Source organism: Dunckerocampus dactyliophorus, chromosome 21 (genome assembly GCF_027744805.1).
Source record: "Dunckerocampus dactyliophorus isolate RoL2022-P2 chromosome 21, RoL_Ddac_1.1, whole genome shotgun sequence".
In the NCBI taxonomy this organism is placed as follows: Eukaryota; Metazoa; Chordata; class Actinopteri; order Syngnathiformes; family Syngnathidae; genus Dunckerocampus; species Dunckerocampus dactyliophorus.
This window is the reverse complement of record NC_072839.1, coordinates 8,449,578-8,471,162: the sequence shown is the minus strand read 5'-3', so window position 1 is coordinate 8,471,162 and position 21,585 is coordinate 8,449,578. Positions and strand designations below refer to the sequence as shown.

The 21,585-nt window shown below is 42.0% G+C and overlaps 1 protein-coding gene across 9 annotated transcripts in view; it reads left to right on the top strand.

Annotated features, from left to right (window-relative positions):
• si:ch211-285f17.1 (sickle tail protein homolog) overlaps positions 1 to 21,585 on the top strand; it is a 91,300-nt gene that overhangs the window by 34,345 nt on the left and 35,370 nt on the right. For 8 of the 9 annotated variants that reach the window (XM_054766324.1, XM_054766326.1, XM_054766325.1 and 5 more), the window contains exon 2: positions 13,564 to 13,850. In XM_054766324.1, the coding sequence (XP_054622299.1) occupies positions 13,564 to 13,850 (287 nt within the window). Of the gene's footprint in view, positions 1 to 13,563; positions 13,851 to 15,454; positions 18,081 to 21,585 lie in introns of those variants that run through there. The other variant, XM_054766327.1, reaches the window with a different exon arrangement.

Genomic DNA, 21,585 nt, shown 5'->3' with positions numbered 1-21,585 from the left:
AAACATTTAAGTGTGCCAAACACTTAAATGGGGCCAACAGTATTTCACACCTCTTTAACTTCTTAGCATGGCCCTTCCATCCTTTCATTTTTCAGTATGTGGCCCTTGCTGGACAATTTTGGACACCTGTACTACCAAGTAAAAGGTTGTCATCAACAATACACAGTGGACAGCCTCGAGAGTTAATACAAAGTTGTTTAGAAATGAATATAGGATCTCTGTAGCATACATAAACAAAGCTTTGAGTTGGTCTACAATCAAGGCAGATTCTGGTGGAGCTCTCAAAGCACTTGCTCTCTGTATACGGAGGAGTTGGGTCACGTTGCTAAGATGCGTGTCATTGTTAATAAGCTTCCATATGAGCTGAGGGAGAGGTGGAGGAGTGTTGCTTATGAAATCCAGCAGAAACAAACTAAAAGACACAAGTTTAAAGACCTTGCCAAGTTTATCAACACACGAGCTAAAATTGCACTACATCCGTTGTTTGGAGATATAAAGGACAACAGGAAAGGGCAAGGAAGACTCCAGTAAACCTCACAACAGAAAGAAAGAGTGCTAAAACAATTTTCACCACAACATTAACACAAGCAAGCAACCCACCAAGTGCCAGTACAGACTTAAAGTCAAGTCAAAAGAGTTCTCCAGGTCCTGCCTATGCTTACACCAAGCCAAGGTCAACACAGCATGGTGAAATGTAAGAAAATTAGAAAGGCTCTGCACAAGAGAAGATAGACTTCCTTCGTGGAAAAGAAGAGCACATGAGCAAGTTCTGTGAAGACAAATTAAACTGTGAAGTCTGCTCAATGACTCATCCCAGTGTGTTGCACATTAACAGCAAAGACAAGATTACGCCGAAGGAAGGATCATCAGATGATGGAGAGAAGCAGTCTGAGATCAGCGGATTTGTGGACACGATAAACAAAATATGTTCCTGCACTGGGGCCGGGGAAACGGACAATATTCTTGCCATCGTACCAGTCCAAGCAAAAGCAAAGAACGGCGGCAAAGTTGTAAATTCATATGCCTTCTTGGATCCAGACGGCACTGCAATCTTTTGCACTGAAGGCTGATGAATGAATGAAAGAAGATCAACATTTTATTAACAATTATGGGAGAACAAAAGACTGTTCATAGCCATGTTGTAACCAACTTGGAGGTGAGAGCAACGTTGTAGACCTGCAGGACGTGTTCTCTTAAAAGACCATTCCAACAAACAAAAGGAACATTCCAATGCCTCATCTGGAGCAAGTGCGGATTCCCCACATTGACGCAGAAATGTGCCAAAGGCTATGAACCACAAGAGGTAATCAGGAGTGTGGATGATGGACCTTATGCAGTCAAAATTGCACTGGGATGGACAGTCAATGGACCATTGAGAGAAGGCAACTGTGAACAATTGGAGATGTAACGTGTTACAAACCGAATAACTGTGGCCAAACTGGGTAAGCTATGGAACCAACAGTTCAAATATGACTTCCCTGAAGGCAGCCAAGAGGAGAAGATGGAAATGTCCCAAGAAGACCTCCAATTCATGGAAAGTGTGTCACAGTCTACCAGATTGAAACAGGTGCTTTATTGTGTTGGTTTGCCACTAAAAAATAAAATGTTTAAAATGCAAAAAAACAACCGTGGTATTGTAGAACAGCGAATTTTGAACTTGAAGAAAAGATTCCTGAAGAATCCCATATTTCAAGAGGAGTACATCACCTTTATGCGTGATATGACTACCAAAGGCTGTGCAACCAAGTTGGCTGAAGAAGACTTTAGTGGTAATGATGGAATGGTTTGGTACATTCCACACCCTGGTGTGTATCATCCCGAAAAACACAAGCTTCGTGTTGTATTGGACTGTGGTGCCTGTTATCAAGGAACTTCTCTGAATGCGCAGCTTCTCCAGGGCCCAGACCTCACAAGTACCTTGATTGGAGACGCCACAAAATTTCGCGAAGAACGGGTGCCTATAGTGGCTGACGCAGAAGCCATGTTCCACCATGTAAAAGTGCCAGTAGAACATGCTGACCTACTTAGGTTTCTATGGTGGCCTGAGATGGTTGTGAGCTGAAGACAACAAGAACCTGTTTGATGGTTCAGTAGTCAGCACAGTACTGCACAATGTTGATGTGCATGACTGCCTCAAGTCAGTCAGCTCTGAGGGCAAAGCTGTGTTGCTATGCCACACTCTGAAAATTATCTGTCAGAAAGGAGGCTTCCATTTAACAAAATGGATTAGGAACAGCAGAGTGGTGCTCGCAGCCATACCTGAAAAGGAAAGGGCAGTTGAAGTGAAAGACCTTGACCTGGCTCAAGATTGACTTCCTATTGGGAGAGCTTTGGGAGTACAGTGGTGTGTTGAGTCTGATCAATTCAGATTCAGAGTTGTCATCCCACACTGAAGAAACATTCTCTCCAAGGTGAGCTCCACATACGATCCATTGGGGATCTTGGCTCCGGTGGTGCTGTCAGCCAAGAATATCTTGCAAGAGCTATGCAGGATGCAGCTCGGCTGGGATGAAATGATTCCAAATTGTCTTGCACAGCAGTGGCTAGACTGGATTAAGGAACTGCAGGTACTCAGTGACTTTGGAGTTGACGGATGTTACAAGCCAGCAGACTTTGGAGAGTCTACATTCGCTCAGCTTCATCATTTCTGTGATGCTAGCTAAGATGGCTACAGAACAGTCACCTACTTAGTCCAGCAGAACAACAAAAGTCAACCCACTTAAGCCCAACCACCATCCCACGCCTGGAATTGACCGCCGCAGCTATGGCAGGGCGCATGGACAGGATGTTGAAGAAGGAACTGGAGCTGCAGACCGTGGACTCAATGTTTTGGACGGATAGCACAGCTGTGCTTATGTACATTAACAACGAGACAACAGGATTCCACACATTCGTAGCTAACAGAGTAACACAGCGATACGAAAAGTGTCTATAGTAAGTCAGTGGAGACATGTCGAGACATTTAAATCCAGCTGATTGTGCCTCAAGCGGGCAGAAAGTGGAGTTTTTTGTACAGAACAGAAAAGCCTGGATCTCTGGACCCAGCTTCCTCACCCAATCAACTGACAACCGGCCAGAGAACCCTGATCATTTAAAAGACCTCACTACAGGAGATCCTAGGGCCATCATTGGAGGAGGTAGCTGCAATGCAGCAACTATCAACTACTACTCATGGATGCACCTTAAAAGAGCAGTGGCATGGATTCCTAAGGTTACGAACACATTGCTGAGTCTGCTTGAACAAAGAAAGGAGCAGAGTAAAGGTCTGCTGCTGATGAGGATCAACAGAAAAGACTGCAACACAAACCCAAGTTGACAGACAAAACAAACCTGAGCAAAAGAACCCTCATTGTAGATGAGCTGAAAGAGGCTGAGCTGGAAGTCATTCGCCACCGTCATCGAAAGAAATTCCAAACTGAGTTTAAGTCTGTAGAAAAGGAGAGACTGTCGGAAGAAACAGCCACACGTACAAACCCAACCTCGTCCTTCAGGATGGAATCCTGAGCATAAAGCATAACGCAAACAGTAATCTGCTGCTTTAAAATGTCACACAGTTCTTCTTGACAAGACAGGAGAAATATGACCTCAGGGAAAAATGTAATTTAAAACATTTACTTTTGACTAGTTTGTCTACTATTTATTACTCGTACATTATTACATCATCTCATTTATCTTTGATGTATTCAACTAGAAGTGTATTTGGAATACAGGAGGTAAACACATGTATTGCGATGATGTAAAAGGGATGGGGGGTAGGATTAAATAACCTTGGCTTCTTCCTACTCCTTTCGGACGTGTGGAACTGTGAAATGTAATATGTGATGTATTCCAACGTAACTTGTATGCATGTTCAAATAAATTCAACCATTTTATGTAAAAATGTATGCTCAGCAGCAGCCGTGGACACCCCCATGTAGTCAGAATGGTACAGTCTGATCACATGTCATTTTCATATGATTCACAGCGAGTCAGACTCCTCCGACACACTCCTGATTTTCAAAAAAACAGTTGAAAAATTGCAAGAAAAAAGAAGAAATGGGAGTGGGACAAAAACAGTTTTGAGCAAGCAATTTATTGCAAGCATTAAGCTGAAATACAGTATGCTGTTTCATCAGTGGTCAAAAGATAAGACCACAGCCTTTAAAAGCCAAAATACTGGCAAAATGTCATTTTTTGTCAGGTCATCTTGATGGCAAAGGCAACAAAGCTTTCTCTCAGCACTGACTTAGTAGTGGCTGGGGTTTTGGGGTGGAGCCGACCCCTGACCAATTGCAACAGAGTAGGCGTGTTTGCCAAGAGGAGAAGGATGCAGATTTACCGTGCACACAATTTGAGATTTAAGGATTATTTTATTAAAAGAAACGTACTATTGTGCCCCACTGGGGTCCAGTATCACTTTAAAAGCTTTAATGAGCAAGATAGGACAACACTCACATACTGTACCTGTACACACATAACAAGCAACCTTTCCTTTGAAGTCATTTGTAAAGTTTGTATAAGCTTCAAAAGTCATGCTCCACTTCACCCTCTAATGCAGGGTGGAGGAAAACGAGAGGAAGCGACACCACAATGGAGACGGGAAAGTGACTGACAAAGTCTGAGCCCTAAGCTGCTTATATCAATGGAAGTGATGGGTCAGCTCTGTAGCCGAGTAGTGGAGGTGCTCTTTTTTTTTTTTTTTTTTTTTTTTTTTTTTTTTTTTTTTTAGAACTTTCCCCTTTTGTCTTCGTCTTTACCAGTAAGTCTTGCAAAAAAGTCTTGCGGTAGTAAATAGATGGTATAGTTTTACTGTGCAGGACGTAGACCTCTGCAGTATGACTCACTGCTGAAAGTGTCACGACTTCATGACTGCATTAAAAAGTAATTTTTGCCCTAGTTCACTTTTATAAATCCAGGGATCAAGAGTTAGGAGTCAATCTCTTCAGGACTCTGCAGCCTTCCATCCTGAATGGCTTAACTTCCTATGAGCAAAAGTTCTTCACAGGCGGGAGGAGAACCTCTTGTCTCTGGTTCCGGGATGGATTTCCTCCACCCGGCTGCAGCTGTTCCCTGCATTTGACCGTCCATCCTCCTACCCCCTTCCTAGATGCCAGCAGCCTCACTGTAAGGGCCTAGAGACTGTTGTCACGGGAGAGCGGCAGACATCCGAGCCAAAGTCTAGGCTGACATGCACCTCCGCTGGCCATGAGTTAATGAAGTGCACACACGCTTAGGGAGAAGCAACAGGCAGCACTTAGTGTCTCTATTAATCAACAACACAGAAAAGCATCAAGTGATTTGCTCAGCAAGATTACCCATCAGTGCAGCGCTCCTTCCTGATCACTGCACATGATGCTGGCAGCATGTTCAGCAGCACCCCCCGCTGTGGGAAAGATGTAATGCACCTGAACTCGAGCAACAACTTCTCTAATGAAAATACGTTAGATTGATGTGGTGCAGGAGACTGTGGTGTGTTTGTGCTGAAGACTGGCACTGGCCAATAAATAAAGATGTTTGTTTCAAAGGGAGGCCTTCTCTGCTCTAAAATGTTTGGATGACATCAAATTGAGAAAAGAGGAGCAAAAGGAGGCACAGGACTATGATTGTGCTTGTAGTTTGCATATTACTGAGAACACTTTGCAATATTTTGTTGTGGCTAAACAAGATGAACATGTGCTCTTCCATGAAATTATCCACCATCCTTTCAAAGCTTTGAGTTCAGACCCACTGAACTTGTGGTACACTTAGTGAGACATTACCTTAAGTTAAAGATCAACCTTATTTCATAATAAGTAACTCCACTTGTTGGCTTAGCAGCAGTGATTGCATAATTCTGACAGCTTACTAACACCTGCTGCACATTTATCTGCAAAACGATCTTTTATTTACATAATTGGAAGATAAGTCCCAAGTGGGACACAAAGGCAATGACTACAGAAAACAATGGCTAAAGTTACTCTCAAACAAAGAAACACTTTTTGATGCAGTAGGCTGTGTATACACAACAGGAAGTAGATTTAATTGACGCTAGGATTTGAGGGGGTAAAGGTCACCCAGTTTAAGTGATAATGCACATTAAGGCCCCACTGGAGGTTAACTTCCTGTCGGGTATGAAAGCTCTCTAATGTTTCACAAGAAAACACAAGTTCTTTCCGTGTTTACAGTCTTGTCTGGAAAGTGTACTTCTTATTTTATTACACTGAACACACAGGAAGGGAACCAGAAACCCAGATCGGAAGCGTGATTATTTCCCTTCATGAGGAGTGAAAAATGTGGCCCGGCTGCATTGTGCACAGCTTTGCAACAAGTCTGGTGGTATCAGTTACCTGTGAAAAATGGCAGATGAGCCATCACTGAGAAGCACGAGCAGACAAACCCCAAATAGATGCAGTAAAGACGAGATTTCTTGTTTAGAAAAAAATGTGCTGTGGGCACGAGGCCAAAAAAGAAACAATATTTTTGCTGGCCTCGATATACTGTATTGCCAAGTGCTTGCACATTTGTTTCCTCGTCTCTCGCTTCCAAATAAGGATTCCCTCGTTGGTTTCAGGACCTTGGAGCGTTCAGTGGAACGACTGCATGAATGGAGTGAACCTTCTTGTCAGTCATACGGTCTCTTTGTCTCTGTGAGTGGAGGTTGGGCCGCTAGCATCCACAGTGAAGATGGGCAAAAGGTGGGCTGCACTGGGTTGCACTGGCTGGTCACCAGCCAATCACAGAGCACATATAGACAATCTCCAATTAACCTAGCATGCATATTTTTGTGCTGACACACAGTAGTAGGCTGCGTCATAACTGCCGATATTTCTGTTCTTCAGCTGCGAGGATTTCCTGCTCGTCTGCCATTTTTTTCCGCTTGTCACAGTCCACGTAAATTTGGAGGTGCACGGAGTGGGAATTTTCGGCATGAAAAGGGCCACTCGAGGAAGCTCGGGTGCAAATATTACGTCCGCAGGGAGCCGCGCGGACCTCACAGATGCGGAAAGCATAAAACAGGCATAAGGCCAACATGCTAACCACTAGGTCACCGTGTGGCCCGCAATCATCTTTTTTTCCTCCTAATTTTTACTGTTACCTTGCATTGCTCCTCACGAGGCTCCCTTGGTGCACTGTGTGTGTGCGTGTGTACGCTAGCGAACCCCCCGCCCCCCACAGAGCGAAAGCGACTGTATGACTGACAAGAGGTCTCACTCTGTTGTTCTGTATGGAACACCGTTGTTCTATGAAGAGTCTAGGTCCTGAACCAGGGCACAGAGTGAATGCTCTTCCTGATATATGGAGGCCGGCAAAATTATTGAGTTCATTTTCATTTATCGTGTGATGAATTAATTTATGTATTATTGCGAGACAGTTTTTTTCTGAGCAAGAAATTTTGTCACGTTTCTCATTGTGACACACCTAATTAAGTTAAGATAAGATAAGATATGCCTTTATGAGTCCCACAAGGGGCAATTCCAGCTTTACAGCAGCAAAGTACAAAAGCACACAAGAGCATAGAAAGTGCAAAATCAAGGTAATACAAATCAAGAAGTTACAATTAGTTATTTACAGCTGTTACATGTTGATCAAGCCACAGATTTATTGCACCGTTATTGCACGGTTTATTGCATGGTTATTGCACAGTTTATTGCACAGTTTCAATGCACATTTATTGCATGGTTATTGTACAGGATTTTGGGAACAGTTCATGTTATGGAGTCTGACAGCTATTAATTATTATGAAATTTATTTATATATTTTTCTGTGTGTAAGTATATAAATGAAAATGGCCAAGAGTACTAATTTTTGCAACATTTATTTTCATAGCTTATTTCAACCCAAACAAAGCGAATCTGCTTGTTTTACCAGAACATTAACAAGATGCTGGTATCAACAACATTTCTTTCCAAAAGCTCAGTTTGTATTGTATCACTTTGTATTTTTTTCTCGTGTTCTCCCATTATTAACTGAAAACCTGAATGAAAAGCACGCTTGCAGGCGCCTCGTGGTCGTAGGGGGCTCCCTGGTGCCCGCGGGCACCATGCACAGTGTTGACCCCTGGGCTGTATGATATGAAAGGGGGACCATAAAATTTACAAAAACATATTTGACTTACTTTTTCAAAGCCACCGGTCAAACTCAGAAGATCAGGCGCCTTCTTTAAGGAGAATTTGGATGCAGGATCACTTGATTGCGCTCCAGCAGGACCCCCAGGCAGTCCGACGAATCCAATATTTTTTTTCGGGCTATCAGCCTTATGGGCGCCACACACGGGAGGCAACAGCAGGCGACTGTCGCCAGCTGCAACGGTGGGCAACGCATTCACATCCAGAGCGAATTATCAACACAGGCTGCTTTTCTTCCTCTGAACTACTTTGATATCCCCAAATTCCCTCCACATCTGACAGCCAATCTAAACCATGGAAGACAATACAATTCATACAAATAGTTCTGGATGTTGGTGCGTCGCTCGCTGGTGTGGCTGGTCACAGAGCGTGAAGCGTCAGAGTTTCCTGCTTGGTTTCTATCGACAACTTTTCCCTTTTTTCTTATCACTTACACTTGGTTTAGGGCCCATGATTACGGTACTTTTAACACAAAGAAAAGTAAAAACATTAAGAAGAGAATTCAATGCTTGCAAACTAGTTTAAGGGTGACTACAATGAGGAAGAGAGGTTGAAGGGAGCAGCATGTCTCTCACACAAACACGCAGATGCGTTGGATAAGTCAGCCAATGAGATGAGAGCGTAGGCGGTGCCCTGATAATCAGCCAATGAGATGAGAGCGGAGGCGGTGCCCACCATAATCAGCCAATGAGAGCGTGAAACGTTAGAAGGCGTCACCAAGCGCTAAACAAATCGAATTTCTGAACTTGCACCGACTTGACGCTTTACGTTATATGGAATTTCTTACGTAATATGATGCAAAAACTTAAACATAAATTCTTTACGTTCAGTGGAATTTACGTAAAAGGAGGTTTACATTATGCGAGGTACTACTATGTATATATATATATACACAATACACACATATACAGTATATAGGTACACACATGGTTAAAAAATATATATATAGATTTTCTTTTTTCTCCTTTTCCTTTCCTTTTCCCTTTTCCTTTTCTATTTATCCTATCTTTTCTCTCCTGTCGATATCCACATCCTCTTCGGTATTGCACTGCGAGTGACGCTGGGTTTGGATACAAGAGTTCCTTTTATTAATTATATCGAGGTTATTGCTATGGAATGTAGTCCTTCTATTTGCATTGGTCTGTCTTGTGGGGCGTTTCCTCCATTAAGCTTATTGTCATAGTAATATGATGTTTAATACCAGATCGCTGATATCTTGGACAACAAGCACTCTTGCGACTCCTGGACCTCCTTTTAGTTTGATGTAGATTTTCCCGTTGGTGCTCCAAGTGCTTTGTATCTTTCCCTGCTTCCTCAAGTCTCGTGCTTTCTTGCCGATGTGGGCATTGGGTTTTGTCAGATGCTCATTCATGTAGACATTTGTGCCTCTGAGCTTCTTTCCCTGTTTCAGCAGTGCAGTTTTGAATTCCCTGTTGGTGAACTTAATGATGACAGGTGTGGTGTTGTTTCCGCCATGTAGTGGCACCTGTGGTTACACATCCACCGCTACGTTTCCTCAAACTACAGTGTGGGTCCAACAGGACGTGCACACGTTAATTGGTCATTAAAAAAATAAAAGAAAAGAAAATGGATTTTCTAACCCGTTAACTTTGACAGCTCTGATATATATTTTTTTAATTATATGTATTTATTTCTTTATTATTATGATATATTATCATAACCCTCTTGCCCGAAGTCAGCTGGGATAGGCTCCAGCATTCCCCCACAACCCTAGGGAGGTTAAGCAGCATAGAAGAAGAAAGAATGAATGAATTATCATAACATTAGTGGCTAATTTGGTATCTCTGACAATAATATTGTTATTTGTTGGATAATAAACATTTCAAAATGGACCTGCATTGTTTTGTGACTCAGTTAAATTTAAAAAGTCTGTGTGTCCAGTCATGTATTTATTCATTGTACGTATCTTTGTTAAATAATGTTAAAACCTCATCTCATCTTCATCTTGTAGAGCCAATCTTGTGTGTCTCGTGACGCCCATAATAAATATGTATTATTATATTCAGATTAATTCTGGTCACGAAACCAAAACGCATGTCAGAATCAAGTTGCTTTGTGTGACATGACTGATTCCTCCGTGCACCGAGCAGGAGGACACTTCCCAAGCCGGATGTTTTTAGGCACAGTAATTCACAATTCACTTTCCTCAAAAAAAAAAAAAAAAAAAAAGGTAATTTTGTAATCTGGAATGCTGACATTAAATGTGCAGCGCGGTTTTAGATTCCAGACTGTAATTTTTGGTTTCAGTAAAACGTTTTGTGGGGGAAGCTGTGATGAATGTTATGCAACAACACCTCTGACACAGTGACAGACTGTAGGAAAGAAAACTCTGATATTTTAACAGTCTTTGTCTGTAAAAGTCTTCCAGATGTCCCAGAATTGAGGCGTGTCAAATATTCCAGTAAACTCTGAATTAGTATACAGCCTATAAATTTAGGCCCAAGCTGTAAATGTGTGCCTTTACAATGGGTATGGGTATGGGTATGGGTATTTTTGAGGTTTCTCTACAGTTTTTCTGTTGCTAAATGTATCAAACGAGAGCGAAGAGAGTTGTAGCATGCCAGTTATGCACCATCTGCTCCTCGCTGCTGAAAGCAACAGGTTGGAGCGTGTTCTCTGGAGGTTGCTTCCTGTTACATTTCAGGGGATTGTAAGAGGCCAACACACTAGAAATGGGTCAGGTTTCCTTATGTAAAGTTTTTACTCCAGTAAAACTTGTTAAAGTGTCTCTTGTGTGGGTGACATGTCCTCTTGGGCCTCCACATTAACCATCAGCTGCTGAGTTGCATTTGCCAGCGCACTCAGCCCACTGTTTGCAATTACATGGCCCACAAACTCCCCTATTGATCTTCCTCCCCCCACCAGCGTGAAGGTGCGCCAATGTCGCGCCTTCTCATTGCACCTTTTGGATCGATCCGGCTAATGCCACAAGCCAGTGAACTTGTGTGCTTTGGCAGTCGCCACCCTCGCCTTAAGGAGAATGATGTGTGCATAATGAACAGCAGTGTGTTTCTTCATCTGAGGACACACACTGTACAAACTAAGCAGAACATACTGGATGTTATTATAACATTTTATGCTGGAAACATTCTTTTTCTCAGTCATACTGACATAATCATGTTATGTGTCATTTTGAGGATATTTTCTGCATTCATTTGTTAAAAAAATGTAACTCATTTGATCAAATTGAATGCCAAGTTGATGCATGCTGGGGAAGAAGGCACGTGTGCTTTCCAGCATGCCTTGTGTTTGTTGATTGTGTGTTGTACATGTTGCATGCTCGTACTGCAGCAGTCAGGGTTGTACTACTTATCACATACAGTCAATTAAAGGTTTAAATTTAGTGTCCAGCGATGGGCCGGATATGGCATGCTGTAGTTTGCTCACCCCTGATTCATGCTCAGCTGCACCGGAGTTTGTTTGAATCAAACCAGAGTTCAGGTAAACAACATTCCCAATTTGTTGATGTTAGTTCCAGAGTTTGATCAGAAGAAATGATTTTTTTTTGCTGTTGTTACTATCCTCCACTACAGTACTGACTTGTGGATTTGTTGCCACTCATTGCATGCTCGCAGTAGATCTCACAGCCCGAGGGCGAGAGAGGCCAGTCGCACTTTGTCCTGGAATGCAGTTGACTTTCTAAATCCCCCAGCAGTCTATCCTGGGGTGGCGGGGGCCGGGCCTATCTCGAGCCCCCCTCTTCTTTTTTTCCATGTGAGCTGCGCCTGGAATCTCTAAGCCAGCGGGCAGGCAGGCAGGCAGGCAGTGGGTCAGCCGCAGATTCTCCCCACTCGCCAACTGGCCTTACGCTTTCTTGCTGGGCGCTGCACGTCCACGCAGAAGGTGGAGGAAGAAATGGCAGATGAGGATTGTTCCTGTGTGGAAGGTAATGAATTATTTCTTCTGACACGCCACCCCGCCAGCGCAGTTCATAGTTCATAAGTTAGTTTAGTCTTGTGTTTAGTTTGGAGAGTGGTGAGGGGCTGTTTGGGAGTTAAAAATAGGCTGCAAGTACATGAGACATGCTGTGGAATTAGAGCAGGGTGTAGTGGGGGGGGTGGTTGGGACTACATCATTATGCACCACCTTAAAAACGCCTGATTTTTGTGTTGAGCCATCAAAGCAGGTTTTCCTCAAAATATCTGCAAATGGGACTCCAAAAAGAGAAAAAGAAGCCTTGTGACATTTGCATAAAGTTTCTTGCAATTAGCCTTCTTGTCCCCACTTGGTGCAGAAGTAACATCAGTGATTTAGATGGATTTGGATGGATTTACTGGCTGTGATTACAGGCTCATACTTTATAGCATCAAAGCCATATTTAAGCACCTCTTCAACTGCGCTCCTTCAACCGCTCAAGAAGAGGTCATCCCTTTAGGCCATGTCCACACGAACGCGGATATTTTAAAAACACACACTTTTCAATGCGTTTGGGCCTCTCGTCCACATGCAAACGTAGGTTTTTAAAACTGATCTTTTAAAAAACACTGGCTTCAGTGTGTGTGTGTGTGTGTGTGGACAGGTAAAACCGAGCTTTTTGGTTTGTGTCATAAGAAATGTCAAACATTGCCTCATATTTTTAAACCTTATTGAACAACAGAGCATAAAGTTATCGTCCTATGGGTGTTTCATAACGCGTGTGTGTGCCTTATAACACACGGGCAATAAAAAAACAAAAAAAAACATTATTTTTCCTTGGCTTCCATGTAAGTGAGCGCTGATTTTAAAGTTGATGAACAAATGTGTTGTCATGTGTGACCAAGTCACTTTGTGGCTGCTTTTTCAGGCCTCTGATTGGCCAAAATGCACATGACAGCCGGTGAATGTGTTTTTATGTGTTTTTTTTAACTACACTTGTATGGATTATGATTTTTTAAATATGGGAGTGGGGGAAATGTGCGTTAAAAATATCAGCTTTTGTCTGAACATAGCCTCAATCTCAGCCTTACCAAATCACATTATTCTCTCATTTTCTTCATGTGTGCTCAAATGCAAGAAGTATTTTTGGAGAAGTGGTTCGTGATGATGGGTTTCTTGTGCCGTCATGCGCAGGCTTTGTTTATGTGTGCAGCCAGTTTGGGCTACTGTGACAAAGCAAGGTTCAAGCACGGGAAGCCTGGCCACTTCTCTGTAGAAACTCTGTCTTAAATAGAAACAAAAAGAAAATATTTGTCATATTTTATTCCGATGTTATTATTTATTTTATTTCTTAACATGTGTACCCTGAGAACTGTTTCAAAATAAACACTGATGCAGTCCAGTTCTGCAAAACTGTAAACATATTGGATGGTATAATTGTGCAGGTGTACCTAATGTTGTGGGCCGCTGAGTACTTCCGGCAGTAACACACCCTCTCCACGACCTATGCAGCATGCGCAGCCTCCATGTTGATGACAGAACATCAGCACTGCACATGTGTCTTCTTGACCCCGTGTGTTTTTTGTGACCCCCCCCCATTCAGAGCAAACCAAGAGCAACCTGAGGGTCACGTCCCCCGGAGACACAGAAAACGTCACACGCAGACAGGGCTCACCAAATGGGACTCCGGCTTCCAGGAGCGACGCTAAAGTCGTCCGCAGTGTCCCGCGCAGGCACACGCTAGGGGGGGCACGCAGCAGCCGAGAAATCCTGGCTATGCAGCCCCCTGACATGGACAAGAAGAGGGAGGCCTTCCTGGAGCACCTCAAGCACAAGTACCCCCACCATGCCACCGCCATCATGGGACACCAGGAGAGGCTGCGAGAGCAGGTAAGATTGAACCTGGATGATTTTGGCTAACATGTTGTGTGATTCCTTACATACAGTACATGTTAGTAGCTTTTTGGGGGGAATCTTCACATTCAGCTGCATTTTCTCCGATCTCATCTTTTCGAAGTGTTTTTATTGCGGTCCACAGAGTGTGTGACGGTGTGCGCACTGCAGATACTTGAAATTGCTCTTGATTGTCATCATTTAGACGTGACACTGCAGTGACCAATGTGTACCACAGTACAGGCGGTCCTTGGGTTACGAATGAGCTTTGTGCCTGAACTGTGATGGTAGTCGAGTTGCCGTGTAAGTCGGAACACATACCTAAATGATACTTAACTCCTCCGTCACTGTACACAAAACACATGGAGTAATAAAAAGATGAAATACAAGAAATAAATGAAACTAGGGGTGGCGGTTTTTTCCAGCGAGGGCCACATATGGAAAAGTCAAAGGATGCAGGGGCTATTTTCATATTTTTTTATTTGGTAAAGAGCATAAAAGACGTTTTAAAAGGATTTAGCGTGACAAAATGTATTATTACTAGGGCTGTCAAAAAATAGCGAGCTAACGGCGGTAACTAATATATTTCATTAATTACGTTAATTTTTTTTGCGTAATTAACGCACACGAATCATGGCAAGCCAAGACTCTCTATTGTGACGACAGACGGCGGCACAGTGTTGCTCCCCACAGAGTCATACAGTTTCTGACACTCTTTTATAACTTTATTCTAATCTGAACACATCAACAACAATGTAATTCCAACACCATATATGCACCTCCTACTCCAAACAAACACGTCTCTAGTCCATTCATTGCAACGGCACTTCCTCATTGTCCCTAGACACACCGCGAGATGCACTCACGGACACTCCGAACATCACAACAACGTCTTTATTATGCATGTATGTGTGGTCTAAATAAACAGAAATGCAATGAAAATCAATAAGTGGATATTCTTATCACTCACTTTGTAACTTTTCATGCACAAGTACAATTTGCTGCATTTAAGTGTGCTCGGAATTCCCAGAAAATTCACTCAAAACATGTGAAATTAAATGACGTGGTGTCTTTGAACTCCTCAATGCTCATAATAACACAGTTAAAAGTTTGATTCAAATATTCTGCTATGAAAGAAACCAGTGTTAGGTAAATAGATTTTCAGACATGTGTGCCATCTCTTAACTTGATTTACATTTGAAGTTAATCTGGCGTTGCTAATACATACAAATATATATATATATATATATATATTTATATTTATCTTTCTTTCAATAAAATACAGTAAAAATGGGCATATTTCAGACATGGTTATGGTAATTGTTTAATTAATTTTGAACATGCATACAAGTTACATTGGAATACATCACATAGTAAAATTTACTGTTCTACATGTCGAAAAAGGAGTAGGAAGAAGCAGAGCTTATTTAATCCTACCCCCCCACTCCCCCACACACATACATTTGTTTCACCTGTATTCCAAATGTTTGCTAGTTTAAAATACATGAGGTAAAATAATAAGGTCATATAAGGTAACATAGTGTGACATGGTGATTAATCTTGATTAATTAATTTGAAAACCACGATTAATCTGATTGAAATTGTCATTTGACAGCCCTACTTATTACTAATTATTAGTATCAGCATTTCAGCTTTTCTTCATTACATTACACCTTTTTAAAATTTGTTGTCATTGTTGCTGTGGTTTTTTTAAAAAGATAAACAAATGTTACAGTGCCTGACAAAAGTTTTGTTGCTTATCCGGACCGTAGGAAAAATAAACACAGTAGTACCACGCATAACGTAAACCTCCTTTTACGTAAATTCCACTGAACGTAAAGAATTTATGTAAAGTTTTTGCATCATATTACGGAATAAATTCCATATAACGTAAAGCATCAAGTCGGTGCAAGTTCAGAAATTCGATTTGTTTAGCGCCTTCCGATGCTTCACGCTCTCATTGGCTAATTATAAGGGCACCGCCTTCGTTCTCATCTCATTGGCTGATTATCAGGGCACCGCCTACGCTCTTATCTCATTGGCTGACTTATCCAGCGCATCTGTGTGTTTGTGTGAGAGACATGCTGCTCCCTTCAACCTCTCTTCCTCAGCGTAGTCGCCCTTAAACTAGTTTGCACGCATCGAAATTTCTTCTTAATGTTTTTACTTTTCTTTGTGTTAAAATTACCGTAATCATGAGCCCTAAACCAAGTGTAAGTGATAAGAAAAAAAGGGAAAAGTTGTCGATAGAAACCAAGCAGGAAATGATCCAGAAATTCTGACGCTTCACGCTTTCATTGGCTGATTATCGGGGCACCGCCTCCACTCTAATCTCATTGGCTGATTATCAGGGCACCGCCTACGCTCTCATCTCATTGGCTGATTATCAGGGCACCACCTACGCTCTCATCTCATTGGCTGACTTATCCAGCACGTCTGTGTGAGAGACATGCTGCTCCCTTCAGATTGTGCTTGGACAAAAAAAGTCTTGTATGTACGGTAGAAATTATATTGTCCTTTGAAAACACAAACATGCTACAAAAACATCAGAACATAAAGTCAGGGTGCCTCGGTAAGAAGAATTCATATTGTGTATGACGTCCATGAGCTTGGAGGACTTAATCGATACTTCTCAGCAATGACTCATAACTAATTGATAAAATGATCTGGAATGGCAAAGGACGCAGTCTTGCACGACTCCCAGACTTCATGAAGATTCTTCAGTTTGGTCTTCCAAACCTCCTCCTTCATTTAACCCCAAACATGCTGGATAATGTTCATGTCTGCTGACTGGGCTGGCCAATCCTGGAGCATCTTGACGTTCTTCACCATCGGGAACGTTGATGTGGAGACTAAAGTGTGACAATGAGCGCCATCTTGCTGAAGAATGTACCCTCTCTTGTAATTTGGAAGGTAATGGGCAACAATCATTTCGAGAGAACTAAACAATGGTGTTGCGTTTGCCAAGGCTCACAGCTTGTAGAAAGGATGGACAGTGGAAAAGTGGCAGAAGGTTGATTTTTCTGATGAATCATTCATTAAACTGCATCCCAATCACCGCAAATACTGCAAAAGACCTGTTGGAACCCACATGAACCCACGAGTCACCCAGAAAACAGTCAAGTTTGGTGGAGGAATATCATGGCTTGCGGTTACATCCAGTATGGGGGTGAGCAAGAGATCTGCAGAGTGGATGGTAACATCTCTTATAGCAGTGCTCAGAATCCATGACGCCTCTTGCATTCATTAGCAAACAATCATCTTTAATCTGGATGATGGTTGAGACCGTCAAGCGGTTGGGACCCCAAAGAATGTCCAATATTGGTGGCGTGGAAGAGTACGTGCCACGTTACTAGCTCTCAAGCAAGTATCGTTTTTACGAACCAAAATTAGTATTTTAATTCATTTATTGGATTGTGTTCGGAAGCACAAAACAGCGTAACACAGAACGGCGTAAACCAAGGACTACTTGGAAACATTTCCAAGGGGGAACAGATTGTAATCTTGACGGGTGGATAAAAGGGACTTTAGCCCCAACTACTCACATTGTGTGTTTGTTTGTTACGGCTCACACGAAACAAAAGTCACCCTGTAGCCAAAACAATCGAGGTAATGGCGAGTTTGGCAATCAGCCACGAGGGACGCTCCGAGCGATGCCGCTGGGGCATCCTGCAAGGGAGGAGGAGGGAGTGTTTTTTGTGCAGCTAACATGAGAAATAAAGCCTTTTAAGTGATCATAGCTAATGGTAATGACATGTTTGCACCTCCCATTTGTTAGCAGGTAAAAAAGTGCAATGTTATCAGTGCATCAGAATAATCCTAATGGCAATTCCTGAATTTTGCACTTAAGTTTGGGCGTTATAAACAGAGAAATAAAGAAAGAAGCCACTTGTTAAGTGTTAAGAAAAGATGTAGTTTTATCCAACTAGTTTTTTTGCATGGAGCACGAGGTAAAGATGACAGCAGAATGCTGAGTTTGTTGTGAGACTGAGCTCGTCAGACAGGTAGGTTCAGCTCCAGCCTGGCGGGGTGGAGTCATAGTTGCCATGGTGATGTGTGATGTCACCGCTGGAGGGGGCTCTTTATTTGACTTGTAGGAAAGGGAGGAAACAAGCAATGGTGGCAGGAGCGCTCGGCTGCATGGCTGAGCTTGCACATGGATTACATATTTGACTTTAAAAAGACAACGTTGCCCTCAACTTCTGGAGCTGAGTGTCCAACATTGAGGTAGGTTGTTGCTTGAACATTCTCCTAGTCTGGAGCTTGGAAGTGCTTGAAATGTCAACTGGCAGGTGCAAAAAGTTGTATGTTTTTTTTATATGAGGGGATAAGTGTCGAGTTGAATGCACTTTAACAACTTTTTCTGCTGCGTGTAGCTGGCCATGCACGTGTTAATGTTGAGTGCACTGATAATTGCTTCACTTAGTATTTTTTTTATGTAAATAGTTGTTATTTCCCGCTGTTTTTGTATTGTGTTACGTTTTCTGCTGGTTTTAATGGAGACGCTTGTGTATGTGAAGGGTTTTGAACAACTGGTATCAGCCTGGCTTTGTGTTTGACTTTAAATAGTGTTTTTTAGTTGAATGATGATATGATGCAGCCTAATGCCTCTGTGCTTTTTACGAGGACACTTTGTACCCTGAGCCGATAATTCTAAAAAAAAAATTGGAGTAATGGGAGTGCAGGAGTTTTTATTTAGTATTTCATCAAATTCATTTGAGAAAATATTTTGTGCAATCACAGGAGAAATGAAATGCAATGAATATACAAGCCTCTACCACTGAGTTGGGTGGAAATCGTGTTTTGATAATAATAATACTGTCTAACCTCCTTTGGCCGACAATGTTTTGGTAGAGAGACCCCTGGCGGCACAAATGAAACACTGTCATTTTAAATTAGGTGTGTAATTAGTATTACATTATCATCTTATTTATTGTTCACAGTTTTATATTATTTGTTGTATTCATTATTTCAAGTACATAATTTCAAAATGGCAGCTTTGACCTTCATGGCGGTTTTCTTGTGGATGTAGCTCCATAGCTTCTGAAGATAAAACAAATCCGTTGGCACACTCCAGATTCCACAGTGTCTTGGCCATACATAATGGTGTTTGTTGCATGTTTATAGCTTCATTTGTTGTCTGCCTGTGATGAAAATTCCAAAGATCCCCCATTTGTTCATATTCTGGATCATAGTATCTGGAATTATTTCATTATATGGATCAGTCTTTGATATTTTGTAGAATCTGTTGGAAACTTGACCTGTATTTTTTTTCCAAGTGGTCTGACTAATTATTATTATTATTATTATTATTATTATTATTATTATTATTATTATTATCAGTAGTAGTATTATTATTAGTGGAGTTATATGCACAAATGCTGAAAGATTTCCTATTTAGCAATGTTTAAGAATCCTTTAAAAAAAATCCAGACAGTGATCCGGATCACTCCCAAAATTTAATCAGTTCTTCCATATCCCATGTCTGACAATTCCTGAAAATTTCATCCAAATTCATTCAGAACTTTTCAAGTTATTTTGAACACAAACAAACACAAACTCTGGCAAAAACATGAGCTCCTTGGCGTAGGTAAATATAAGTAGACATGTCCGTGAGTGTCACGGTGCAAAAACATGGTGATTCATAACTTGGTAGGGATGCAAGTTTTCTCACGCCGACGTCAGCATGCCGACCTTACAGGCAGAGCGAGCTCGCTGGCAGCGATGCGTGCCTCGCAGGCAAGAAGATGCAAAGAGTCTCAGGAGGTTTGAGTTACAAAGGTGGGGATTGTTTCATGTCAATTCTCAAATACTCGCTAAGAAGTGTTTTATTTATTCATCTTGCTCACACTCTGTGATCCTTAAAGCCGGGCAACAAAAGCCAGTAGTTTCATTTCCTCTGGTCCTCAGCCAGTCATGAAAGACTTGGATCAGCGCAATGAGATAACATCCCACTGGGCCCACCACCACACACACCCACCCTCTCTACCCAGAGGCCTCCAGCAATGAACCGCCTAGCCGCTCACAAACATACAATCCCCCCTTCCGCCTGTGTGTTTGTGTGTCTGTGTGTGATGAGCCGTGAATTCCGAGGTGAATAGTTTTTGTTCGACACAGTTGAGCGGCCATTTTAGGGCGGCTGTCTGCAGCTGTGGCCAGACGGACCAACGTGATCAGGAGATAGACACATTGATGATATTTAGATAGGTGCAGGCCGACAGGTGAAGCTGAGCTGGACGTCTCTGTAGTGCCTTTAAGTGCAGCCTTTTCAAGATTCAAGAGATTCAAGATTCAAGAGAGTTTTATTGTCATGTGCATGGTAAAACAGCAGTTATACCATGCAATGAAAATCTTATTCTGTTCATTCTCCCAAGGAAAAGAAAGAAAAACACAAGAAAGAATAAGAACATTTTTGGCCAGGAAGTAGGCAATACAACTACAAGTGGTCCTCGGGTTACGAAAAAGTTCAGTTCCTACGGCATGTAGTAAGTTGAATTTTTGTGTAAGTCGGAAGTCGTACCTACCGTGATATCCTATTGAGTCCACCTGAATATAAGCCGCTCCCACTAAATTTAAAAAGAAAAAAAAGATTTGTACATTTTTAGGTCGCACCCGTCTATAAGCCGCAGGTGTCCATGAACAGTGTGCAAGGTCGCATTATTTACCAATAGTGCCGTGATTTCATCCTGTATAATCTTCATATCATTGCATAATGCTCTGTTCTCTTCCATAGTTGTTGTTTTTCTTCCATAGGGTTTTTTGTCATACTTTTTACACAAACAGAGCGTGTAATACGGCTGGTTAAACAGTGGCCTACCAGAAAAGTCATTCATCGCTGTCATCTTCCTTCTGCCTCTTCTTCAGTGTCGGAATTGAAGAGCCTCGCATTTCCTTTGTCACACACTTTTATTGTGTTGTCGTATCTCGCTGTCTTTCGTTGTCGCTCTCAGTGTCACTTTTGTCTCGAGACAAATTAGCCCTTGAGCTTGTGCTGTCCTCTTCATCATGCAGTAGTCCAGCCTTTCGAAACTTGCTTGTGATAGTGGATTCTTTGACACTACTCCACGCTGTCAGGATCCACTGGCGGACTTGAGCAAAAGTTGCTAGATCGATCGCCTTTAACTTGAAAGCTGCATCATATGCATTTCTTTGTGTGTTTTCCATGATGAGGGTGATGAGGGATTAATGCGAATTAAGCGCAAAATGACTGTTTTGAAGATTAAAAGATGTTGGGAGATTAGAACATGACCGTAAATTAGCTGTACCACCGAATAAGGTTCAAGGTTCAAAGCGTGAGAACAAAGTTGCCGCTTATACACCGAAAATTATGGTAAATTAACACATCTGTTTACAGAACACATGAAGGACGTAAAATACATGAAACAGTAATAAAAAACGAGAGAACAAAAAAACCACTATGCTGCTTAGTTATTATCGCAGGGCTTTTAACATGCTCAAGCATACTGATACTGTCGCGAGAGTACATATTATAATATGATCTTCGTCCTTAATGATGGTTGCGACAGTCAAGCGATTGAGCGATTGAGTTTATTCTTCCTCCACTGCCGCGCCCTGTCATGTTTCGAGAGCAAGTCTCATGTTTATGGACCAAATTTGTAACCACGAAACATCGTAGCACAGAATGCCATAAAGTGAGGACCACCTGTCCAAGCTTTCCTTGTACATTCGCTTGTAGAGGCTGCTTCTTCTTTTGGAATAAGTGGCGCCAAAA